Source organism: Ictidomys tridecemlineatus, chromosome 6, assembly GCF_052094955.1.
Source record: "Ictidomys tridecemlineatus isolate mIctTri1 chromosome 6, mIctTri1.hap1, whole genome shotgun sequence".
In the NCBI taxonomy this organism is placed as follows: Eukaryota; Metazoa; Chordata; class Mammalia; order Rodentia; family Sciuridae; genus Ictidomys; species Ictidomys tridecemlineatus.
The window spans coordinates 174041411-174061144 of NC_135482.1; the positions used below are offsets into that span (position 1 = coordinate 174041411).

A 19734-nucleotide genomic window follows, 5' to 3' on the forward strand; every position below is an offset into this window, starting at 1 on the left:
CTTGATCCAAATATGAAACTACCTAGGCCTTGACAGTATACTCAGCATGTTTTGAATGAATTAAATCCCAGCGCTCAAATTTGTGATAACTCCTTCAGGACTCATAGCTAACTTCCATGCAAGCAAAGAATTTTGAAATAACAACAGACTATCTTGTAATTAGAGGGAGGGTTTCTTATCCCTTTAGTAAAGACTGTTTACTATCACAAAAATTAAATGTTGGAGGGGGTCGCTTAATGATAATACTTAATTACACATCTTTAAAAGTAATATCAATATCGCCACCTAGTGGCCCTCTAAGTGCCCTAACTCAACAGGTTGTCCAAGCTGCAAAGTGTAAGTATAAATAAAAGACAATATAGTGCACGCATACCAAAACTGAGTAGAAGCATCAAATAAAGTATAAGAAAAATACTTTGAGGAATGAAGTTTTTCCTGAGTTTTGAGAGCTGAGAAAAATGCATCCATGTAAATACAGTTTCTAACACTGTACGTTTGACATTCTACTAGGTGCCATGGGAAATATGAAGGCAGTTTGCTGTCTGAAGGCAAGACAGATGCACAGTATCAAGTTAACCATGAAGGAGTCCTTGAAAAATGTCAAAGGGCACCCCAGAAACCAGGTGTCAGAAGATAAAATTTTCCATTATGGTACGCTGGGGTTACCAGCAACAGCATAGTCTGTCAAAATAAAATAATAATATTGGACATTTTTTAAAAAGGATATTTAGACATTCATTATAACACAAGTGAGCCTTGAAGACAATATTAAGTGAAATAAACCCATTACTAAAGGGCAAATACTGTATGGCTCCATCATGTGAAGGACCCAGAGTATCCAAACTCACAGAGACAGGAAGTAGAATGGTGGTGGTCAAGGGCTGTGGGAAAGAGAAATGGGCAGTTGTTGTTTGATGGGTTCAGAGCCTCAGTGTGGCAGGATGAAAAGTTCTGAAGATGGGTTGCCAACCTGAATGTACTTGACGCTACCAAACTGCACACTTAAGGGTTTGATTTTGTGATAGGTGCTTTTGAACCACAATTAAAGATTAGAATGGAGATAATAATGACAGTATCATGAGCCAGCTACAACACACTGGTTTGTGATGCTTCCTGAGGTAAGTGCACAGGCAGGAGTCCCAGGAGAAAGCCCTGTAAGATGGGCAGCTTGAGATGCCCTAAGAGGCCTCTCTGGAGAACATCACAGGACTGGACACTATTTGAAAGAATGAACCTGGGGTTCCCTGCATCACATTTCACCCTTCTCTCTGCACCTCTCTGTCCACCCCTCAGCCTTCCTAGAGGGCTGCCCTTGATCTACCTGGCCCCTAGACACCCGTCTTCCTTAGGGTCCACTGCCCTTCCAGCTTCCAGATCCCAGCCCTATGTGCTGCTTTATAAAGCTCAAGTTCACCAGCTCCTGGCCAAGCCTTTTTTATGAGCTTCAAACAAATACCCAGCCTCTGGCCACTGACAATACCATTGAGGATGTGACCTCTGTAAACACGCAGTCAGCTTCCCCTGCTGAACCTGCAAAGAGCCATCCTCGGCCTCACCTAGTGGCACTACCTCACCTGAGTCCTAGCTGGAAGCAATCCTTCCTTCTCCTCTAGCCCATGCCTAAATCCTACCATCTGGCCCATAAACCTCCATATCACCCCCTGTGCAGATCCAGTGCTTCCCCACTGGCCACGGTGAGGGCCCAGCAGCATGAGCCATGCACCTGAGCAGCCCTGCCCCAGGCTAATCTGACGGCCTCAGAGCGAAGCCCCTACCCTGGTCTTGGCTCTCCTACCGCCATCCTCCCACAGTTAACAGAGGCTGGGCTTAAGACGCATATCCAACCAGGTCTTTACTCCCGACGGTCCTCTCTAGCAGGAAGCTTCAACCAGGGGTCACTCTAGCTGTAACAGTAACTGGAGGATGCCAGGAGCCAGAGACACCAAACATCTCACGCATCTAAGGGATGGTTCTCAAAATGCCAGTGGTGCCCCCTAAGAAGCCCTGAGTAAGGCCTGGCTCTCCAGGGTACACACAGTTCCTTGTGACCATGTCTCCATCTCCCTTCCCAGGCTGTCTTCCCACATGGCTGAATCCCACCTGATACCCTCTCAGAATGGCAGGCCCTCACATTCCACACCTCTCACCTGGCTGTCCTACCTGCTGGCCTCCTCTCCCATCCCTGACCTCAACCTAACTGGAGCCTGATATGCAGGACTTGGCTCTCACAAGTCCCTCCTTAAGCCCTGTGTCTCCTCTTTAGCTGCCCACTTCCCCTCCCAGCCATGATGGGGACCCCTCTTTTATGCACCCTTCCATCACAGCACTCCCACGTTGCTGTAAGATTGCCTGCTGATGGGCCTGTCTCCTCTCTTGGACTTTATCTTCCTGATCTTCATCTTCCCAGTACTTTGCCCATAGTAAATCTGTAAATACTGAATGATGAGATATGCATAGATAAATCCTTCTACAGACTAGGCGAGTCCTTGAAGTGCAAACAAAATCCTAAATTTAGCAGAGACATCAGTTTGTTCCCCAGGACCCATCCTACCATCTTCCTATTAACGGTTAGACCCCCTGAGTCCTGGCTGGACTCAAGGCCACTGAACCAGACACTGCATTTCCAGCCTTGGTATGCCTACCTGATTATGTTCGGGACAGTGGTACATAAGGAAAAGGGACACATATAACTTCAAGGTCCTCATACTTGTCCTCCACACATTGCAGGGTGGAAAAGGACAAGAAACTTGGAGCAAGAAACCTGGAGTAGAGCCTCCTACCCCAGCCTGACCACTGACTAGGCTGTTTGGGAGGGGAAGTAAATCTTCTACCTTCCTTAAACCATTTTTATGTTGTCTATGTTAAAAAAGTCAAGGGAATTTTTTGCAATTTGACTACCACATATTGGATACTTCCTTCGTCTAAAGTGCTGTGAAGAGATCCAAAGAAGCGTCTGTCTTCAGAGAACCTGTGACTTAATGCAATGTGTGTGCATGCATGTGTGCGTGTGTGTGTGTACATCTGGGTGCGTGTGTGTGTGTGTGTGTGTGTGCCTGCGCATGACCAAAGGTATCTATGCTGTCTGGAAGAGAAGTGAAAAGGAACTCCTATTACAATAGAAAAGAAAGCAGCTCTGGGAAAGAAGAGATAATGAATTTCAGGATGCAATTCAATTAACATTCACCGAAAACTCAGGCTAAGTACACAGACACTGTGCTTGGTTCTGAGAAATCAAAAACTTAATAAGACACATTCTTTTCTCTGCTCTCAAAATTTTTAGGAAAGACGAAATGGTAACAAGCAATAATACAAAGTGAAAAGTACACAATAGAATTTGTACAAGATACAGAAGCGGGACCACAGAGAAAGTGCTTTGCAAGGGAGGGTCAGGAAGGGACACAGAAAGGCCTCCTGGGGATATGGAGAAAGATAAGCTCAACTCCTGCAGAGCCACAGAGGCACAACAAGGTGAGCAGAAGAAGTTTGAAATTGCTGGGAAGTAAAGCTCAAAGAATTGAGTGACAGGAGACAATGCTGGGATCCAGGGGCAGAAACATCAGTCCATAAGCTTTGGTATAATTATCCAGGCAAAGGGGAAGAAACACGGAAGGCTTCCTCCACTGGGCTGGATCTAATCCCTCTCAGCTGCCTGCCATCCTGCCTCAAAACTCCTGGAAAGGGCTGGTAATAAAGCTCAGTGGTAGAGCATGTATTTAGCATGCACGAGGCCCTGGGTTCAATCCCCAGTACCAAAAAACTAACAAAATAAAACACTGAGAGACACCAAGAAGCTCCAGCCAACACACATTTTTCATTCCTAAATAAAAATTTGTCATGTTCTGTTTCAATGAGAACCATAACCACCCTCCCACAGGGTCTATGGTCAGTTTTAATCATCCAGCAATCTTGCACCTCTAGGCCCTACTTTTTGCAGAGCCTCCAAAGAAGGGTAGGCACATCCAGCCCCTAGAATGACCCTCCCAAGTCTCTTTTGCCCTAATGAGAAAAAAAAAAGAATTTCCTTTGTATAATTTTTTATATAATTTCTATTACTTCCCAACAAAAAGTACTCTCATGCCTTATCCCCACTGCAGACCAAGTCTCAGGAACATTGTTCTGCTCCAAGGTGCCCTGTAAACTAAGCTTCCCAGGTGAGTAAAGAGGAAAGGTAGGAGAGTCAATGATGTGTACTCATCTACACAAAAGAAGAAGAAAAATAAGAGTAGACAAATAGCAGAGAAAGTATGGGGGTAAATTCAACCAACTAGATTTTGTTGGCAAAGAATGTTATTATCCACATTAATGGCAAAAGTTACTCCTGTGGGTTAAATACATGGGGATGACACATAATCCACACACGAGTCTTTCTCTGCAAGATGGAAGGCATTTCTGGGAGTAGGGAACAGGCAGGCACACAGGAAAGAGGGTACCCTTAATTCATATATGAGTAAGTAATGCCTAACTGTGTACTGACCTGCCAATATTGTGTAATTGTGGTCACATAATTTAGGTTAGTGGCCAAGGTCCAGTTAAGCTAAATCCAGTTCATGTTTGTCTGGACACAACGGAAGGACTATTGAGAATACTGTGCTCCTCTCTTTGCAGCAGCCTGCATTTGGCCCCCCCACTAGTGCCCCCACTAGAACAGATGGAACTTAGCTAATCAAGATTACTGTGTGTCTGCCCCTCTCATGAGATCAGGAAGACCCAGTTTAAAAAAAAAAAAATTAAAAGTTAAGTTTCTGGACAAAGATGAACTTTAAACCTATGAGGCTCATCTAATCTCTGATTACCAAAAACAATAATCTGTCAAAAGCATGTAATTCTTTTCTCTCCCTGAGAAATTATAATGTTCCAAATGGGGCAACCTAGAGAGCTTGCTCTTGTAGGGATGCTAGGAGGTTTTGGAAGTTTATGTCAATCATTTAAAGACAAGATACAGTAAACTTTACTCTCAGCAATGTCTTTGTCTCAAATATTGTTAAGGATGCTTAACTCCATTGATATTTCTGATCCTTTATTTTCCGGCCCCCACCAAGAGAAGAAAGCAATCCGTCAAACATGTATATCTCTTGGCAAAAAAGTTATTTCCTAAGAAAACCAAGAAATAGCATTTGAATACAGACAAATATACTGTCTTGAAGCACCATAGCAATCTGGTGCAAAGGCCCTGAAGGAAGTTTTTTTTCACTTGGTTAAAGAAGAAAGCACATATACAGCAATACATGAATCCCCCTTTAACTATGATCTAAATTACTGGAGATAAACCACAATATTAAAATGTTACATGAAAAACTCCATTTAAAAAAAAAAACCAATTCCTGAAGTTTTAAATTGTGCACCGTTTTGAGTAGTATGATGAAATCTTGGGCTGTCTTCCTGAGTCCTTCCTAGGACATAAATCATCGCTTTGTCCAGTGTATCCTTGCTTTATATGCTACCCACCCACTAGTCACAACAGTCAACTTAGTTATCAGACTGACTGCTGTGGAATTATAGTATTTGTGTCCAAGTAACCCTTATTTTACTTATAACTATTAAGTGACTGGTGAGCAGGTAGCATATATAGCAAGGACACACTGAACAAAGAGATGGTTCATGCCCTGGGAAGGACTAAGCAAAAAAGCCCAAGATTTTATCATACTACTCAAAATAGTGCACAATTTAAAACAACAGTGGTGCTGACAATATTATTACAGTGCATTGCTGTAATCATTCTATTTTATTGTTAGTTTTTGTTGTTAATCTCTTACTGTGCCTAATTTACAAACTAAACTTCATCCTAAATATGTATGTATTGGGAAAACATAGTATGTAATTTGGTACTATTTGCAGTTTCAGGCATCCACTGGGGGTCTTGGAACACATTCCCACAAATAAAAGGGGACTCCTGAACAAGAAAGTAGATCTTCCTTTGTGTCAAACCTCACCATTATTCATAGCAACTTTAGATTCAGCTCATGTCTATTTTAAATGTCATTAAAATGTACCTGTATGTGTAGATTTTCCTCTCCATAATCCTTCTGGGATATTACATTATAAATCAAATCAAAGTTCAATTAATGACATCCAATTAAAAAACAGATTAAGAGGCTCACAGAGAGAGCACCACACTAAGATTAATGAAAATGTTATTTCAACATGAAAATTGCCTTTAGAACTTGTTACCAAAATTCTGAATATTAATTATCTCTATTTTAAGTCCTGCCTTTAAAAAGTCATTTCTTCTACTTTGTTTTATCAGACTTCATGGCAAAGCCATACAAAGCCCTACACGATTGTATAATTCTAGGTTAAATACATATATAAATATTATATACACACACACATGCACAATAATTTAGTATATGATGCTTTGAGCATTAGGAATGAAGAAGAGCATTTTCAACAACAAAGAGACAATATTAAATAAGCCAAATGAGTCAGATGAGTTACTCTCATCTAAATAAAATTGATTTGGTGTTTGGGAAAACATAAAATATATGAAGAAATACATAATTACAGACACTCCAAACCATCTCCACATACCTGTGTAAGATTTGCAGCCTCTTTTAAGATGATCTTTTTCAATTGCTCTGCTTTCTTTGCATGAAAAGAATAACTTTGGCTCTGGATGACAAATATAATTTCTTTTAAGCCTAGAACCAAAAAAAAAAAAAAATTTTCAGGTATTTTAAAACAATGTTTGAAATAAACTTGAAAATAAGTAAAGGGGGGGCGGGGGGGAACCCAGCATCAACTACAAAATAATCCTTCAGGCAATGAACTCTCAGCAGGGGAAATCTATTTATATAAAATTTCAGAGACAAAGCTTTTAAACTGGTTTCCGAAATGAACTTCCTAGAAGTTAGCAAGTAAATAAGCTCACTGTACTAGACCAAAGCTGTGGTAACAAATGGAGAATGTGCTCCTGCATCTGTCAAAAAGAATGTGCCAAAGTTCGAAAGTGACTAGAATAACCACTTCCCTAGTGACTGAAAATCCCACAATCACATACTCCCTCGCTGTGCTGCTATTGTCATGGGTTGAAGTTCTCACCCTCAGTACCCAGAATGTGACCTTATGGCATTGAACCTTTACAGAAGCAATCAAGTTAAATGAGGTCCAAGAGGATCAGGGTCCTTATAAAAAGTGAAAATATGGACACTGAGGTGACATGTGGAGACAAATGGTGTGAAAACATGTGGAGAAGATGACCATCCACAATCCAGGGAGAGAGGCCTGGGACAGACTCTTCCTCAGAGCCCGCAGAGGAAACCAGCCCCGTCAACACCTTGGTCTTGGACTTGCAGCCTCCAGAATTGGGAGATGATAGATATCTGATTAAGCCACCCATTCTGGGACACTCTGTTATATAGTCTACGTTATCTTTCTGTTTCGGTGACAAAACACCTGAGATAATAAACTTACAGGAGGAAGGATTTATTTGGGCTCATAGTTTTGAAAACTTCAGCCCATGGCCACTTGCCCCTGTTGCTCTGGACCTCTGGTGGCACAGTACATCATGACATCCAGGAAACAAAGAGAGACTATCCCCTTGAAGGACATGCCTCCAATAACCTACCTTCCTTCTCCACCTCTCAAAGGTCCCACCACCTCCCAGTGGCACCAGAGTCTGGGGACCAAGTCTAACACAGGGGCCTATGGAAGATAGTTCATACCTAAAGTAGAACATAGCCCTAATGAACCACTACTAAGCCATTTTGAGAATGTTCTGGAGCCCTTTACAGTGACACTTAACAGTGAATACATATGTCCCATGAGTTCACAAGTATTTGCAAATAAATGCCTCAATCATCCCTACCATACATCACAAGGAATTTATCCAGATTAGAGGTTCTCCCCAGGAAGACGGCTACAAAACATGAACAACCGCAGGCATTGGCCAAAGTGCCACACAAAAGCCCACTTATGACCACACCCCAGCAGCATCTGCCAGCCCTCGAGGGCCCACTTTAAGAGGGTCCAGTCTTTTATAATAGCAAGCAAAACCCTAGGATGTCATGCCCACCTAGCGGGGGCAATTCCCAGAGGTCCTGCCACTAGAGGCAGATGTTCAAGCCACATACTTAAGAAGCACATTGGGCCGCTGAGGTTCTGAACTCATAATACGGGAATAGATAGAAACAGCCACAGTGGCATCACCCTGCCACCATACAAGGGTGTGGGCAGAAAGAAGATGTCACATATACTGTGACCTCCAGCCACATGCATAGCAGACCAATACAGGGACCTTCTTCCCACCACAAGCCTGTCTCCTTAACACCTCCATTCAAGGACACTAATTTGTTGTTTTGTTTTGTTTGTTTTGTTTTGGACCATGGATTGAACCCAGGGATGCTTAGCCACCAAGCCACAATTCTGGCCCTTTTTTATATTTTAATAGAAAGAGGGCCTCGCTGAGTTGCTTAAAGCCTCACTAAGTTGCTGAGCCTGACTTTGAACTCACGATCCTCCTGCCTCAGCCTCCTACGTAGCTGGGATTACAGGGATGTGTGTCACCACCAGGCCCAATTTGGTTTTAATTGTATTCCACTGTGTCTTTTTGTTCTTATGTTTGGTTCTATAGTTCCATTCATTTCTTCACTCACTCAAATATTCAGACAACAGACAGCTCCGCAGAGAGCCACCTAGTTCCTAAAAATAATCTGAAATGTTCCTTGGTTAAAACTCAATAAAAAATTTAAAAGGAAATGCTGAACAACCTACTGAATATGACCTAATTCCTTCCCTTTAGGAGTTTAGGTAAACATAACCATTCCATCTGCTTTAAATCGACTTCTTGGCTCTGTGCACCAAACACATGGATAAAGCTTAAAGGGGTGTTTTACATTTCAACTGAAATGTTATCTTCCATCCACTATATCTAAAACATTAATATAAGGTGGCATATCAAAATAGAAGTGATAAAGATTTATTTTTATAAGAATGGAGCTTCAGGGGATAATTTTTTTCAATATTTAATAAGGTTGAAGATGCACATGACCCAGAAATTCCACTCCTATTAATCATCCTTGAAAATCTCTCATGTGTATACAAGGACATATAAAAAGAGTGTTCACAGTGGCATTGTATAAAAGGAAAGAAAGAAAGAAAGAAACCCAAATATCCACTAACAAGATATATAAATCAGAATACTACATAGCAGTAAAAAGTAACTAGCACTCTGAACATAAAGTAGCCACATGTAAAAATTAACTAGCATGATATGTATCAATCCAAATACTGTGGCTGAATACCAAAAAGATAATCCTGGGGGAAAAAAAAACAAATTGCATAAGAATAACTATATAAATCAACAGTTTGCAAATATAGAACAAGAAATACTCATAAAGTGGATCTATATTATATGTAGGCATTCATATCATGTAAAAGTATAAAAAATTATATGAGAATGATAAACACTGCATGAGGATAATGGTTAACAGGCTTTGGCTGTAGCAGTAGTGCTGTGTTTCTTAATCTAAGTGGAAGATACATGGATATTCAGTATCTCTGTATTTATGCCTTTTCATGTGTTCAAATTGCTTCATAATAAAATCTTTAAAAGAATAGAAGATCTGTCTGTCAAAAAGTTGACCCTACCTGCACCATGGTAACTGACTCTTGATGCTTCTACCAGCTCAGCAAATTTCTCATTGTTCTCACAAAGACCACAGTTCTTCCATGCAGGGAAGAGATCTTATAAGAACAAAAGCAAATTCTTCCCCTTTTCATATATCTGAGTCATGCCTGTGAATTTCTGCCATTTATTTTTTAACACAACTACTAAGAAACCACCCTCACCCCTTCCTTTTTATGTACTCCAATCTTGCATGCTACATGCATTTATTCAGCAACCATCTTCCAAGTGCTCACTAAGTGCAAGGCTCTGGAATGCACAGATGAATGAGCCCAGTCACAACAATGAAATGTCTGAGCCTATAGCTCAGAAGTCAGGCTGTGATAACCAAACCAGGAGGTAGAAAGCCACAGCTAAGCCCAGGGTACTAGGGGAGCATGCATGGGAAGCAGGTGAGGCTGGGTCAAGAAACGACCCTGGAAAGAGGGATTTCCACCGTTCCCTTCAAAAGGCTGCAGTGTTCTGCTGTCTCACACACAGAGGGTAGCAGATCATTAGGGAATGAAGACAAGGGGTTATTACAGAGCTGGCAGCCTGCCTTACTTCTGTAGCATTCCTGAGTTCCTACCCAGAGAATCTGGCAGCCCCTCTGAAAAAAGAATGAGAAGCACTGTGGGTGATAAAGTTAGAGAGAGAGTCAGACCCAGCCCCACCAGATCACGAAGGACTTATATGCTGTGCTATGAGGCTTGGAATGCAAATGAACTGCCTTCAAACTGGCTAGGGTCTTAGGAGCTAAGTGTGGCTGCAGGCAGCAGGGTCTGCCAATAGGAGGGAAGGAGGCCACTATGTCCTGGGGACAGGCACAAAAAGAAAGGATGGGGGGAGACCTTCCCTGCAGAGAGAACAGTGAAGGCTTGGAACAGAGAGTTGAATTTGGGACTCTGAAAATATCAACAGTTGGAACTGGCTAAGAAATAGGATGCATGTTGGAGATATTTTGGGGCCAAGGCTAAAGAGGAAGGGGACACCTGACATTCATGAATAAAGAAAAATCACTAACATGTTCTTCAGTCCCAACCCACTCTAGGGAATAATCAGGCTGCTACAGCTAAAAACAACTTACATGCTTAAATCACAGCAGTTCTTCACATCAGCACCAAGAACTATTTTCTGACATACAACCTAGTCCCTCCCTCAGCCAAATCACATTCTGGCCAAGTCCAGATCCCAGAGTTTATCTGGGCAGCCGTTTTCTCTGTTGATGCCATTCAACCGCTGGACTCTCAGGTTCCCACTGCCCACTGGACACAGCTGAATAAGACGATTGCACTATTTTCTTTGCATCTTGGTAGCACGTCTCTGAACTCACTGCAACTCGCCTTCAGCAAACACTGGCACAACTCGTGACAGACTGCCATCATTTCTCCTCCAACAATGTGTAATAAATGGGTTGCATGTTAAGAGCCTGACAATGACTACCAATGTGAGAGGCTAGAAGAAGGGGAAGATAAAGAAATTAGTCAAGGATATGGAAAGGACCAAGGAGATACTGCAGCTAACAGTGTGCTGCAGAGAAGATTCAGGAAAGGCAACAGGGCCAAGGGTAAAGTTAAAAAAGGATGCCTGGAAGAGAAACAACTTCATCCGTTGCTGAGCACCCATTGGAGAGGGGCCAAGCACTCAGAAATGACCCCGTAGAATGGATTTCATCATACTGGTGCTTTTCTGATGAGAAATCAATACAGTTTCTTCTGAAAAAGGTGACTAACAAGTAGCCTTATGATCTATAACTTGAGGGGTAAACGTGCATACAGATACACATACCCATACACAGGAAGAGCCACTCCAAGTGTGTCTTCCTTAGCAAGAGCAATTGCACACTAGTGAGTCGACTGATTAGGCAGTGAGCCAAAAGAGGAAAAATGACCAACTGGTGTGTGAAGGCTGTGACCTGCTCTGAGTACTGTGGGCCCAGAGTTGTGGCACTCTGGCTTTTCTGATGACACCATGACTATGACAGTATTGCTTTTTAGTAGCCTCCTATTCCTATAGGTGCACAGGAAAACTTGGGAGAAAGAAGCTCCCTGGGTCTTTTTCAGATGAACTGATACCAAGTTGGGTATCACCATGCCTTGCAGTTTGCAGTTGTAAGATTGTCAATTTACTTGTCCAAAGTAACTTCCCCTGGGTAGTTTCAAGCTCGTGTTGCGGACTCAGGTCTCTCAACACAAGCACTAGGAGGAGACCCAACAGCTCCCATGAAATAAACCTACAAATATCCAAAACCACCAGTGGGGGCAGCAGAGAGAAATCTCCTCGTGGGAAGGAGCAGCTGAACCAAAGCGGGTGTTGTAACAGAAGAAAAAACAATGAACAGACATGGTCCCTTAAATGCAGCTACTCTCAGAGCCCACAGACCCTGAACCTTGCCCCCATAGGCCCCAGATGCACCTCCCCTTCCATGTGAAGGGGTAGGGAGTAGCTTCCTGCTCTTCTGCATCCTCAGAATCCAGGCTTAGGAAGGAAAGGCCTAGAAAGGAGAGCGTTCCCTCTCCCTGTTATCCAAAGTTTGTCTTCCAGGTCTCTATGGCCTACTCTGGGATGAAGGACAAGGACAAAATTCACATGCCTGGAGGTCAGGCCCACTCCAACTTCCAGGGGTGCAGCCTTGCCCTCTGTCCACACACGAGATGACATTAACAGGTGACTAACTCATGGTCGCATCCCTAAGGATGATTACAACATGCTGGGGTAGGAAGTACCAACAACGTGTAGATGGGCTGTGACAGATGGGCGGTGTGTCACAAAGGAGGGAGGAGCAGCTTTTGGGCCAGAGTCCCCCAGATGAGTCTGAGGATGTGACTGAACTGACCCTAAAGGGCACACAGCCATCCACCGGTCAAGGACGGAGCCCGGCTCTAAGAACACAGCATGAGCAAAGGCCACAGCTGGTCCTCTTTTCCCACTAAGTACGAGTCTCTGCTATGGTGTGGATATCTTTTGAATGTGTCCCTCAAAGGCTCATGATCTGGAGGCTTGGTCCCCAGAGAGGCAGGGCTGTGAAGTGGTGGGAGCTTTCAGAGGTGGAGCCTCATGGGAGGTGGTTAGGTCATTGGGGTGCTGCCCTCAGAAGAGATCAATGTAGCTCTCCTGAGGGCCCAGTTAATTCCTCTGAGAATGAGCTGCTATAAAAGAACGAGCCCGATTCCTGAATCTCTCTGGCTTTCTGTCTTGCCATGTGACATTTGCCTCTCCCACTCATCCCTGCCATGATGCCATCTGTCATGATCTGAGGCAGCCAACAGGGGGGCCCTCACCAGAGTCAGAACAAATGGAACCTCATGTACTTGGACTTTCGGCCTCCAGAACTATGAACTATATAAAAATTTTTTCTCCATAAATACTCATCCTCAGGTATTTGTTATAGCAACAGAAAATGAACTAACACAGCCCTAAGAACAGAGACTATGTCTTGTCCTGCTCTGCACCCCCACAGCACCCACCAGACATGATGCTGTACCCTCATGAAAGCTCAGTGAGTGATGGCTGAGGGAATTAAATCTCACACTTTAATTGTTACCTCCAACACCTATCATATGCCAATATGCCAGTCTGAAAAGTGTTCTCCCCACCTCTGCATAATAGGAAAGAGTATTTGAACAACAAAATTTATCCCATAAATAGAAACAGAAAAATATACTTTATGAAATATAATGTACAAAAAAATGCCTAAATACACACACTCTTAGGTTTAAAAATATCACTTACCTATGCCATTTTTTCTTGATATCCCACTTTTCTTCAAATCCTATGTTTAAAATGAAAGAGAAAATGATAAATCTCATCGAATAACAAGAGCTAGCAATCTATGGATAAATATGTATGGTACATTTTAACACTTAGGGGGAAGACTTGAAGACAGAAGCTTGGAAACACTTTCCTAAAGAAAGAAGACCACAACATAAGGTGGGAAAGCAGCAACGGAGTACTTCCGCCTCACCCAGAAGCGCTGAATCAGAACTGCGCTTCTCTTACATGATCCTGGGCAAATCGCTTAATTGAGCTGAAGCTCTTTCCTCCTGTGTAGGATGATGTTCTTTGAAAGTTAATTTTAGAAACCTTGTCAACTCTCAACTCTAAAGCATCACAAACCGATTAGAGACAGTCCCCTTACTGGCAGGGTATTCCTCATAAAAAAGTGCTCTTTGGGAGTTTGGACCTACTGTCACCAGGAAGGTTCCCACCACATTCTCTGCTTCCTGCAGGCCCTAGGGGCCTGCACAGGGCAACAGAGGAGGTCAGCTGATGGTAGTGGCTATGGCTTGAATATGCTCCCCCAAAAGCACATGCTGAAAACTTCATCCTCAGTGCAACAGTGTTGAGAGATGGAACCCTTAACAAGTGATTAGGGCTCAGCCCTCACAAGTGGGTTCATGTCATTAAGAGTGAGTTGTTATAAATCCTGGTTCAGTCCTCTGCTCTCACACATGCTCTCTTGCCCTTCTGCCTTCCACCATGGAATGACTCTATTTAAAAAAGCCCTCACTGGATGCCCCCACCTTGGACTTCAAAGCCTGCAGAACTGTAAGAAATAAACCTTAGTTCTTTACAAATGACCAGTCTCAGGTATTTTGTTAAGATAGTATCACACACAGTCACAAGTATAAAAGAGGAACTTCGGAGCTGGCAATCTCCAGACACAGATATCTGGATGCTGCCACGGACATACCTGGTTCTGACCCTATGCGATTCAAGGAGGAACTCTCAAGAGATTCTTTGACAAAGTACAAGGAATCAGCAGCTGAATCTGCCATTTCTGTTATCTCCTCCACAGATTGAAAAGGTGTTTCTTCTTAATCGCCCTTTCCACTCTCAACAGCCATATGCTGTAATTACCTGGATGGTGGCAAATATCCCTCAATTTCCTTCACACACTGCACTAAGGATTGATTGTGAGCCTCTACCATCAAAACCTGGAGCAGCTTAAAAGCCAAGATACAGCCACAAAGCAATGTGTCCTTTAAGAATGCCAAAGAGGCAGGGACAATAGGCAGGGAGGAGGAAGAACTAAACACAGGGGAATGACAACTGCACATGGCATTTTACAAAATTATTATCTTTGTCTCAAGACTAGAAATGCCACTGAGCCAGGGAAGAATTCACAGTTAGGTGCTTATTTGTTAGATCTCAGGATCTAATGTCACTTAATCCTGATAAAAGAGGCTTTTGGAAGAACCCACTTGAAAAGCCCAGAGAGTTTAACCTACATCTCTAAATGTAGGGAGCCAAAGCCAGGTTAGATCTTAAGTTAGTGATAATAGACTCCCTGCACAAAATCCCCTAAATGCCACACCTGATCAGAACCACCTGCTGTGGGGGCTGGGGGCGCTGATCTTGGCTCCAGGGCATCACTGCTTCCCACCATTAACCTTATGTTTGCCCTTGAACCAAAGCTGTCAGCTCCTTGCAAGGCCACAAACTTGGCTGCCAGATAAGGCTCACAGAAAGGTCCAATGTTACCATCTAGAAAGAGCACTGGAGCTGATTAAATCCAACACAGCCCTTTCACCAACAAGACAATCCTTTATCATAAGGAAGATAAAGGAATTTTCCAGGGCCCAAGTCACTAGCCACAAAACCCGGATGAAAGTCAAGCCCTCTGTAATGCCCCTTCCTCACACCACCATGCACACACAGCCTTGCCCAGAGGCGTCCTTTAGATATGAACATATTTTGAGAGTAAGCTAAAACTAACATCTACAACAGAAGTCACCTTTAACAACACATTGAAAGACAAAAAAAAAAAAAGAGCAGAATGCAGTGCTTCCAGACCGACTTCAACAAACTGGGGCACCAGCTGAACTTTCCACCGGATAGCTTTGTGAATCCTAAGAACAGGAACCCAAATTATGTATCTCTCTAGTTGTTATTAAGCACTGTAGCTCAGATGGGCTGACACAATAGCTAGGAAATGATTAGCTATTTCAAATGACTCAATCTGTAAACTGTTAAAATAAAACACCCGAGGAACGGTTGCATTAGGTGAACTCAAATGGAACCAGAATGGTCTTGAGTCATCTCCCCTTTGAGATAGAAAATGAGAGTAAATGAACAAACTGACAGAACATTTAAAATTCTGTCTTCAGCGCCCCTCGTGAATAGTCTTAGCTCTTTCTAAGAAGAAAGAAACACATGGTTTGTTTTATTATCTCTGCTGCCACATTTCTTATACTGACTATCAATATTAATCAGAATGTGCTCACAGTCAAGGTTGTATAAGTCAACTGAATTACCATTCAGATAGGAAAGACATTGGTTATTAATGCATTTACTCTGCCAACAGCTCCCACCCTAGCCAGGAACAGACACCCGTGTCACTCTTTTACATGGGTTTGATGTTTTTAAGCCACAACAGATTTGAACACATGCAATCGAAATATGCAATGCTTAATTTGAAACTTCTTCACCAAAACAAAGTATAACATGCTCAAAATATTTGGTATGTAATTTTTGATGAAGAAAGAGAAATAAAATGCCATCTTCCAACTCTGTCCTCACCACCCCCCTCTAGATTTCAAGTACATTATTCCAGATGTGTTCTCATTATTGTAACCAGTTGTAAGCTGGTCCTGTTCTCTAAATCTGCCTCCACCAATTACTGGGTGAGGCCTCAGTTTCTCATCTGGCTCCAATTCTTGTCACCATCATTATCTATTTCATATGACTTCAGCTGCTACCACAAAAAGAAATTTAACTAGTGAAAGTAATCAGGTCTTTTACTTTGTTGCTTTGACTTGCCTAGGCAGAAGAGATTATTTAAGCAACCCCTTGAAAGGTTGCATAAGACATTTCTTACTATTATCTAAACCATTAGGACTGGTACTATTCTGAGTAACACACACACACACACCTTCATAACAGCCCTTTGAAATAGATCCTCTTACCCCATCTTAGAGATGAGCAAGCTGAGAAACAGGGAGTCTAAGTCCCAAAATGTGATGGAGAATAGATGAACTATGGCACTTTGCCTCCAGCGTACACAATTAACCTCACACCACACAGGATGCAAAGACACCTGCCACCACAGGCTACAACAGCACAAGTCTGAAGGCAGGTGGACAGTCACAACTGAGGCAGCACCTACAGCCTGGAGTGGGCAGGCTTCCCTGAAACTGTCCATAGGTCAGAATCCAAGGTGGTTCAGGCATTGGGAACCTGACAGAGGAGAGAGCCCAGAGGTCGGGCCACAAATGTATCTGAGGTCACCGGCAGCTCTCAGGATTTTGATAGGGAGCCAAACTCAATACCAACAGTGAGTGTACATATTGCTTGGGGGCAGAAACCCAGCCCAACTAAGATAGCCTGCATGGGACAAAAAGTCTAACATGGGGCCTTTGACTAAGGCAAGCATGAGGTGAGGTGAACTGGAGGCAGCTGCCTTGGGCCACAGTGGTGGGAAAGACCTCCATGCTTGGGTGACAAATTAATGACAACAAAATTCAAGTGGTCAATATTCAGAGCCTTAAATTTCATCTCCAGGTTCAACTACAGATTTTGAACAACATTGTACAAACTAATTTTTCTCCATCTACCAGTTTCAGGTGTATTGATTATAGCATAGACATGTTATCATAGTCTCTGCTTATGGGAATAACAGCTATTTTGGCTGGGAAGCCCATGCATAGGTGCAATTAATGACATCTTTCAAGTGCATCAATACCTTTGAACGAAAGATGACATTAAAATATAGGGCTTGTTTATCTTTATTTATATTTACATATAAACTTAAAGCAATATATACATATATAATATTTGAAAAAATACCTTAAACTTATATTTAAAAGACTGCACTATAATTTCTAAATTTATTAAACAAAACTTTAATTCCCTATTAATAATCATTAGGGAGCACTTTACCATATTTCCCCACATAATCGTCACCACTGCATAACCATACCACTCCTGTTTCTTAATCAAAAAATTGGTTTATACCCTTTCACCATATAATCATTGCATGGTCTACTTCTGTTCCTCACCCACTTAAAAGGTGAACAGAGCAGAGATGTATTCACCAGTGGCACATGGATGCGCATTTGTCTTCTCACCCACTGCCTAGAATGCTCAGCACAAGCACATCATCAGAACATTAGAAAAAGGCCACTTGCATGGCTTTAGAGTGTTGCAGTACACAGGTCTAATATAAGATAAGAAAACAGTGGCGCAAATCTTCAGACACGGAAGATTAAATTTTCGAAGTCCACAATTTGTAACACTGTACTAAATTTTCTCAAGTGCAATATTTCAGCTACAATGTACTAATCAATAACAACTAATGTGTTAACTTTTTTTTTCAGACCAGAAAAATGTTCACTAAACTATCATAAAGAAATTATATGCATGGATTTGGACTATGCGATTTTGTTATTATTTATCCATAAGTATTCCGTGCATCCTAATCTTATACAAAGGGAAGTTTTGTGATAAATTATTTTTAAGTAACACCAGCATATTAAAAAAAAAAGAAAGAAAAGCTTCACATAATGGTCACAACTCACTTTTTTATGAAAAAATAAATTGTTATAAAATCTGCAATGATTATATGGCAAATTATAGTAAATTTGTCATTAAATAACCTCACAATTGCCAAATACGTATTAGAATGCGCAGGACTATATAACATAAAATAGTAAAGGGTGAAAAATTCAAGGATTCAGAAACTTTTAACTTCATTTCTTAATAATCATGTGACCTTCGTAAAAATCACTTAACTTCTCTAAGGCTTTATTTTCTCTGTTATATCTGGAAATATTTACTTTGCAATAACAGAATCATTGAGAAGATCAAATTAAATGAAATGTGTAAAGATGCTTTATTAGCCATAAAGAGTCTTAAAATCATAAGACATCATTGTTATAAGTTCCCCTGTGGCAGAACCTCACAGTATAGTTAGACGAGATAATACTCTTGATAAAACACATTTATACAAATTGTGGGCTAAGTCAGACTCAACAAAACCATAATTAATATGACAAAAACAAATTGTTTTGAAATACTGTTTCAATGGAAATACTGCTTCTTTTCTTTCCCGTGTGCTAAATTGGTCCCTTGCAGAGTGCAAATGGTAAACATTTAGATGAGGTTCTTGAACACAACCAATGATCAAAGCAAAGCAGCTATGAGATTTGTTGCCTCCTCTCTGCTGGTCCCCAGTCTGGTTTTTGATTCTGAGCATGCAAAGATTATGGCAGCTTGGTTGCCTTTGGGGGTCTAAAACCCAGCATCCCCTCCCACCTTCAAGGTAACAGAAATCAAGCTCTTGACAATCTAATGTACTAATGTACTAATCAATAACAACTAAAGTGCTAACTTTTTTTTCAGACCAGAAAAATGTTCACTGAATTATCATGAAGAAATGATATGCCTGGATTTGGACTAAGTGACAAAGCCAAATCCTTTCACAGACTGAAAAATACTAAGTGTAATGTTAGGATAGAGTAAGACTGGAGAAAACTGGTGCTCAAGCAAGACTTCTAAAACGTCTACTGCCATGCCAAATACCTTTGATCCTAAAATGATTTCAAAACCTAATGGATCTACTATGACTATGAAATGATTTTTTTTTTAAGCAAGTCTACCTGTAGGCTGCTGTTAGGGTTTCAAATCTATGTGAGTCAACATTACATTAATTTGTACAACAAAAGAAACACATCAACTACTGAAGGACAAAATCTTTACAGTTCCCATTAAATATAAAAGAGTCTCTGAGATGAGGGGCAGACAACATTAGAATCAGTACCTTGACCTCTTTCTTTACATCTTCTGACATCGAAGCAAAAGCTGAAAAAAAAGAGAGAAAAAAAAAAGGAATATTTTAAAATTAAAATAGCAATCTAGGTTTGCTCTCACATTCAATAGTTTTGTTTATAATGAGGGGAAAAAAAGAGACTTTCACAAGATACATTTTGCTCATTTTTAAGCAGCTGCATCTCTGCAAAGTAGTATTGTTTGCTTTTTTCATCTCAGATCTAGAATTATTCATTGATGTGAAGTCAACCCGCTTGCACTACCAAGCAAAAGAAATACGACATCAAAGAAATTAAAATCTTTTTATGCCATTTGTGTTCATAAACCACACATCCATACACACAAACACACACAATATGTATACA

The 19734-nt window shown here is 41.6% G+C and overlaps 1 protein-coding gene across 4 annotated transcripts in view; it reads right to left on the reverse strand.

Annotated features, from left to right (window-relative positions):
- Positions 1-19734, reverse strand: part of B3glct (beta 3-glucosyltransferase) — a 104966-nt gene that overhangs the window by 65098 nt on the left and 20134 nt on the right. For 3 of the 4 annotated variants that reach the window (XM_078016152.1, XM_078016150.1, XM_078016151.1), the window contains exons 2-4: positions 19362-19402; positions 13334-13373; positions 6529-6638 (exon numbers count right to left, since the gene is read on the reverse strand). In XM_078016152.1, the coding sequence (XP_077872278.1) occupies positions 6529-6638; positions 13334-13373; positions 19362-19402 (191 nt within the window). The remainder of the gene's footprint in view (positions 1-6528; positions 6639-13333; positions 13374-19361; positions 19403-19734) is intronic. The other variant, XM_078016153.1, reaches the window with a different exon arrangement.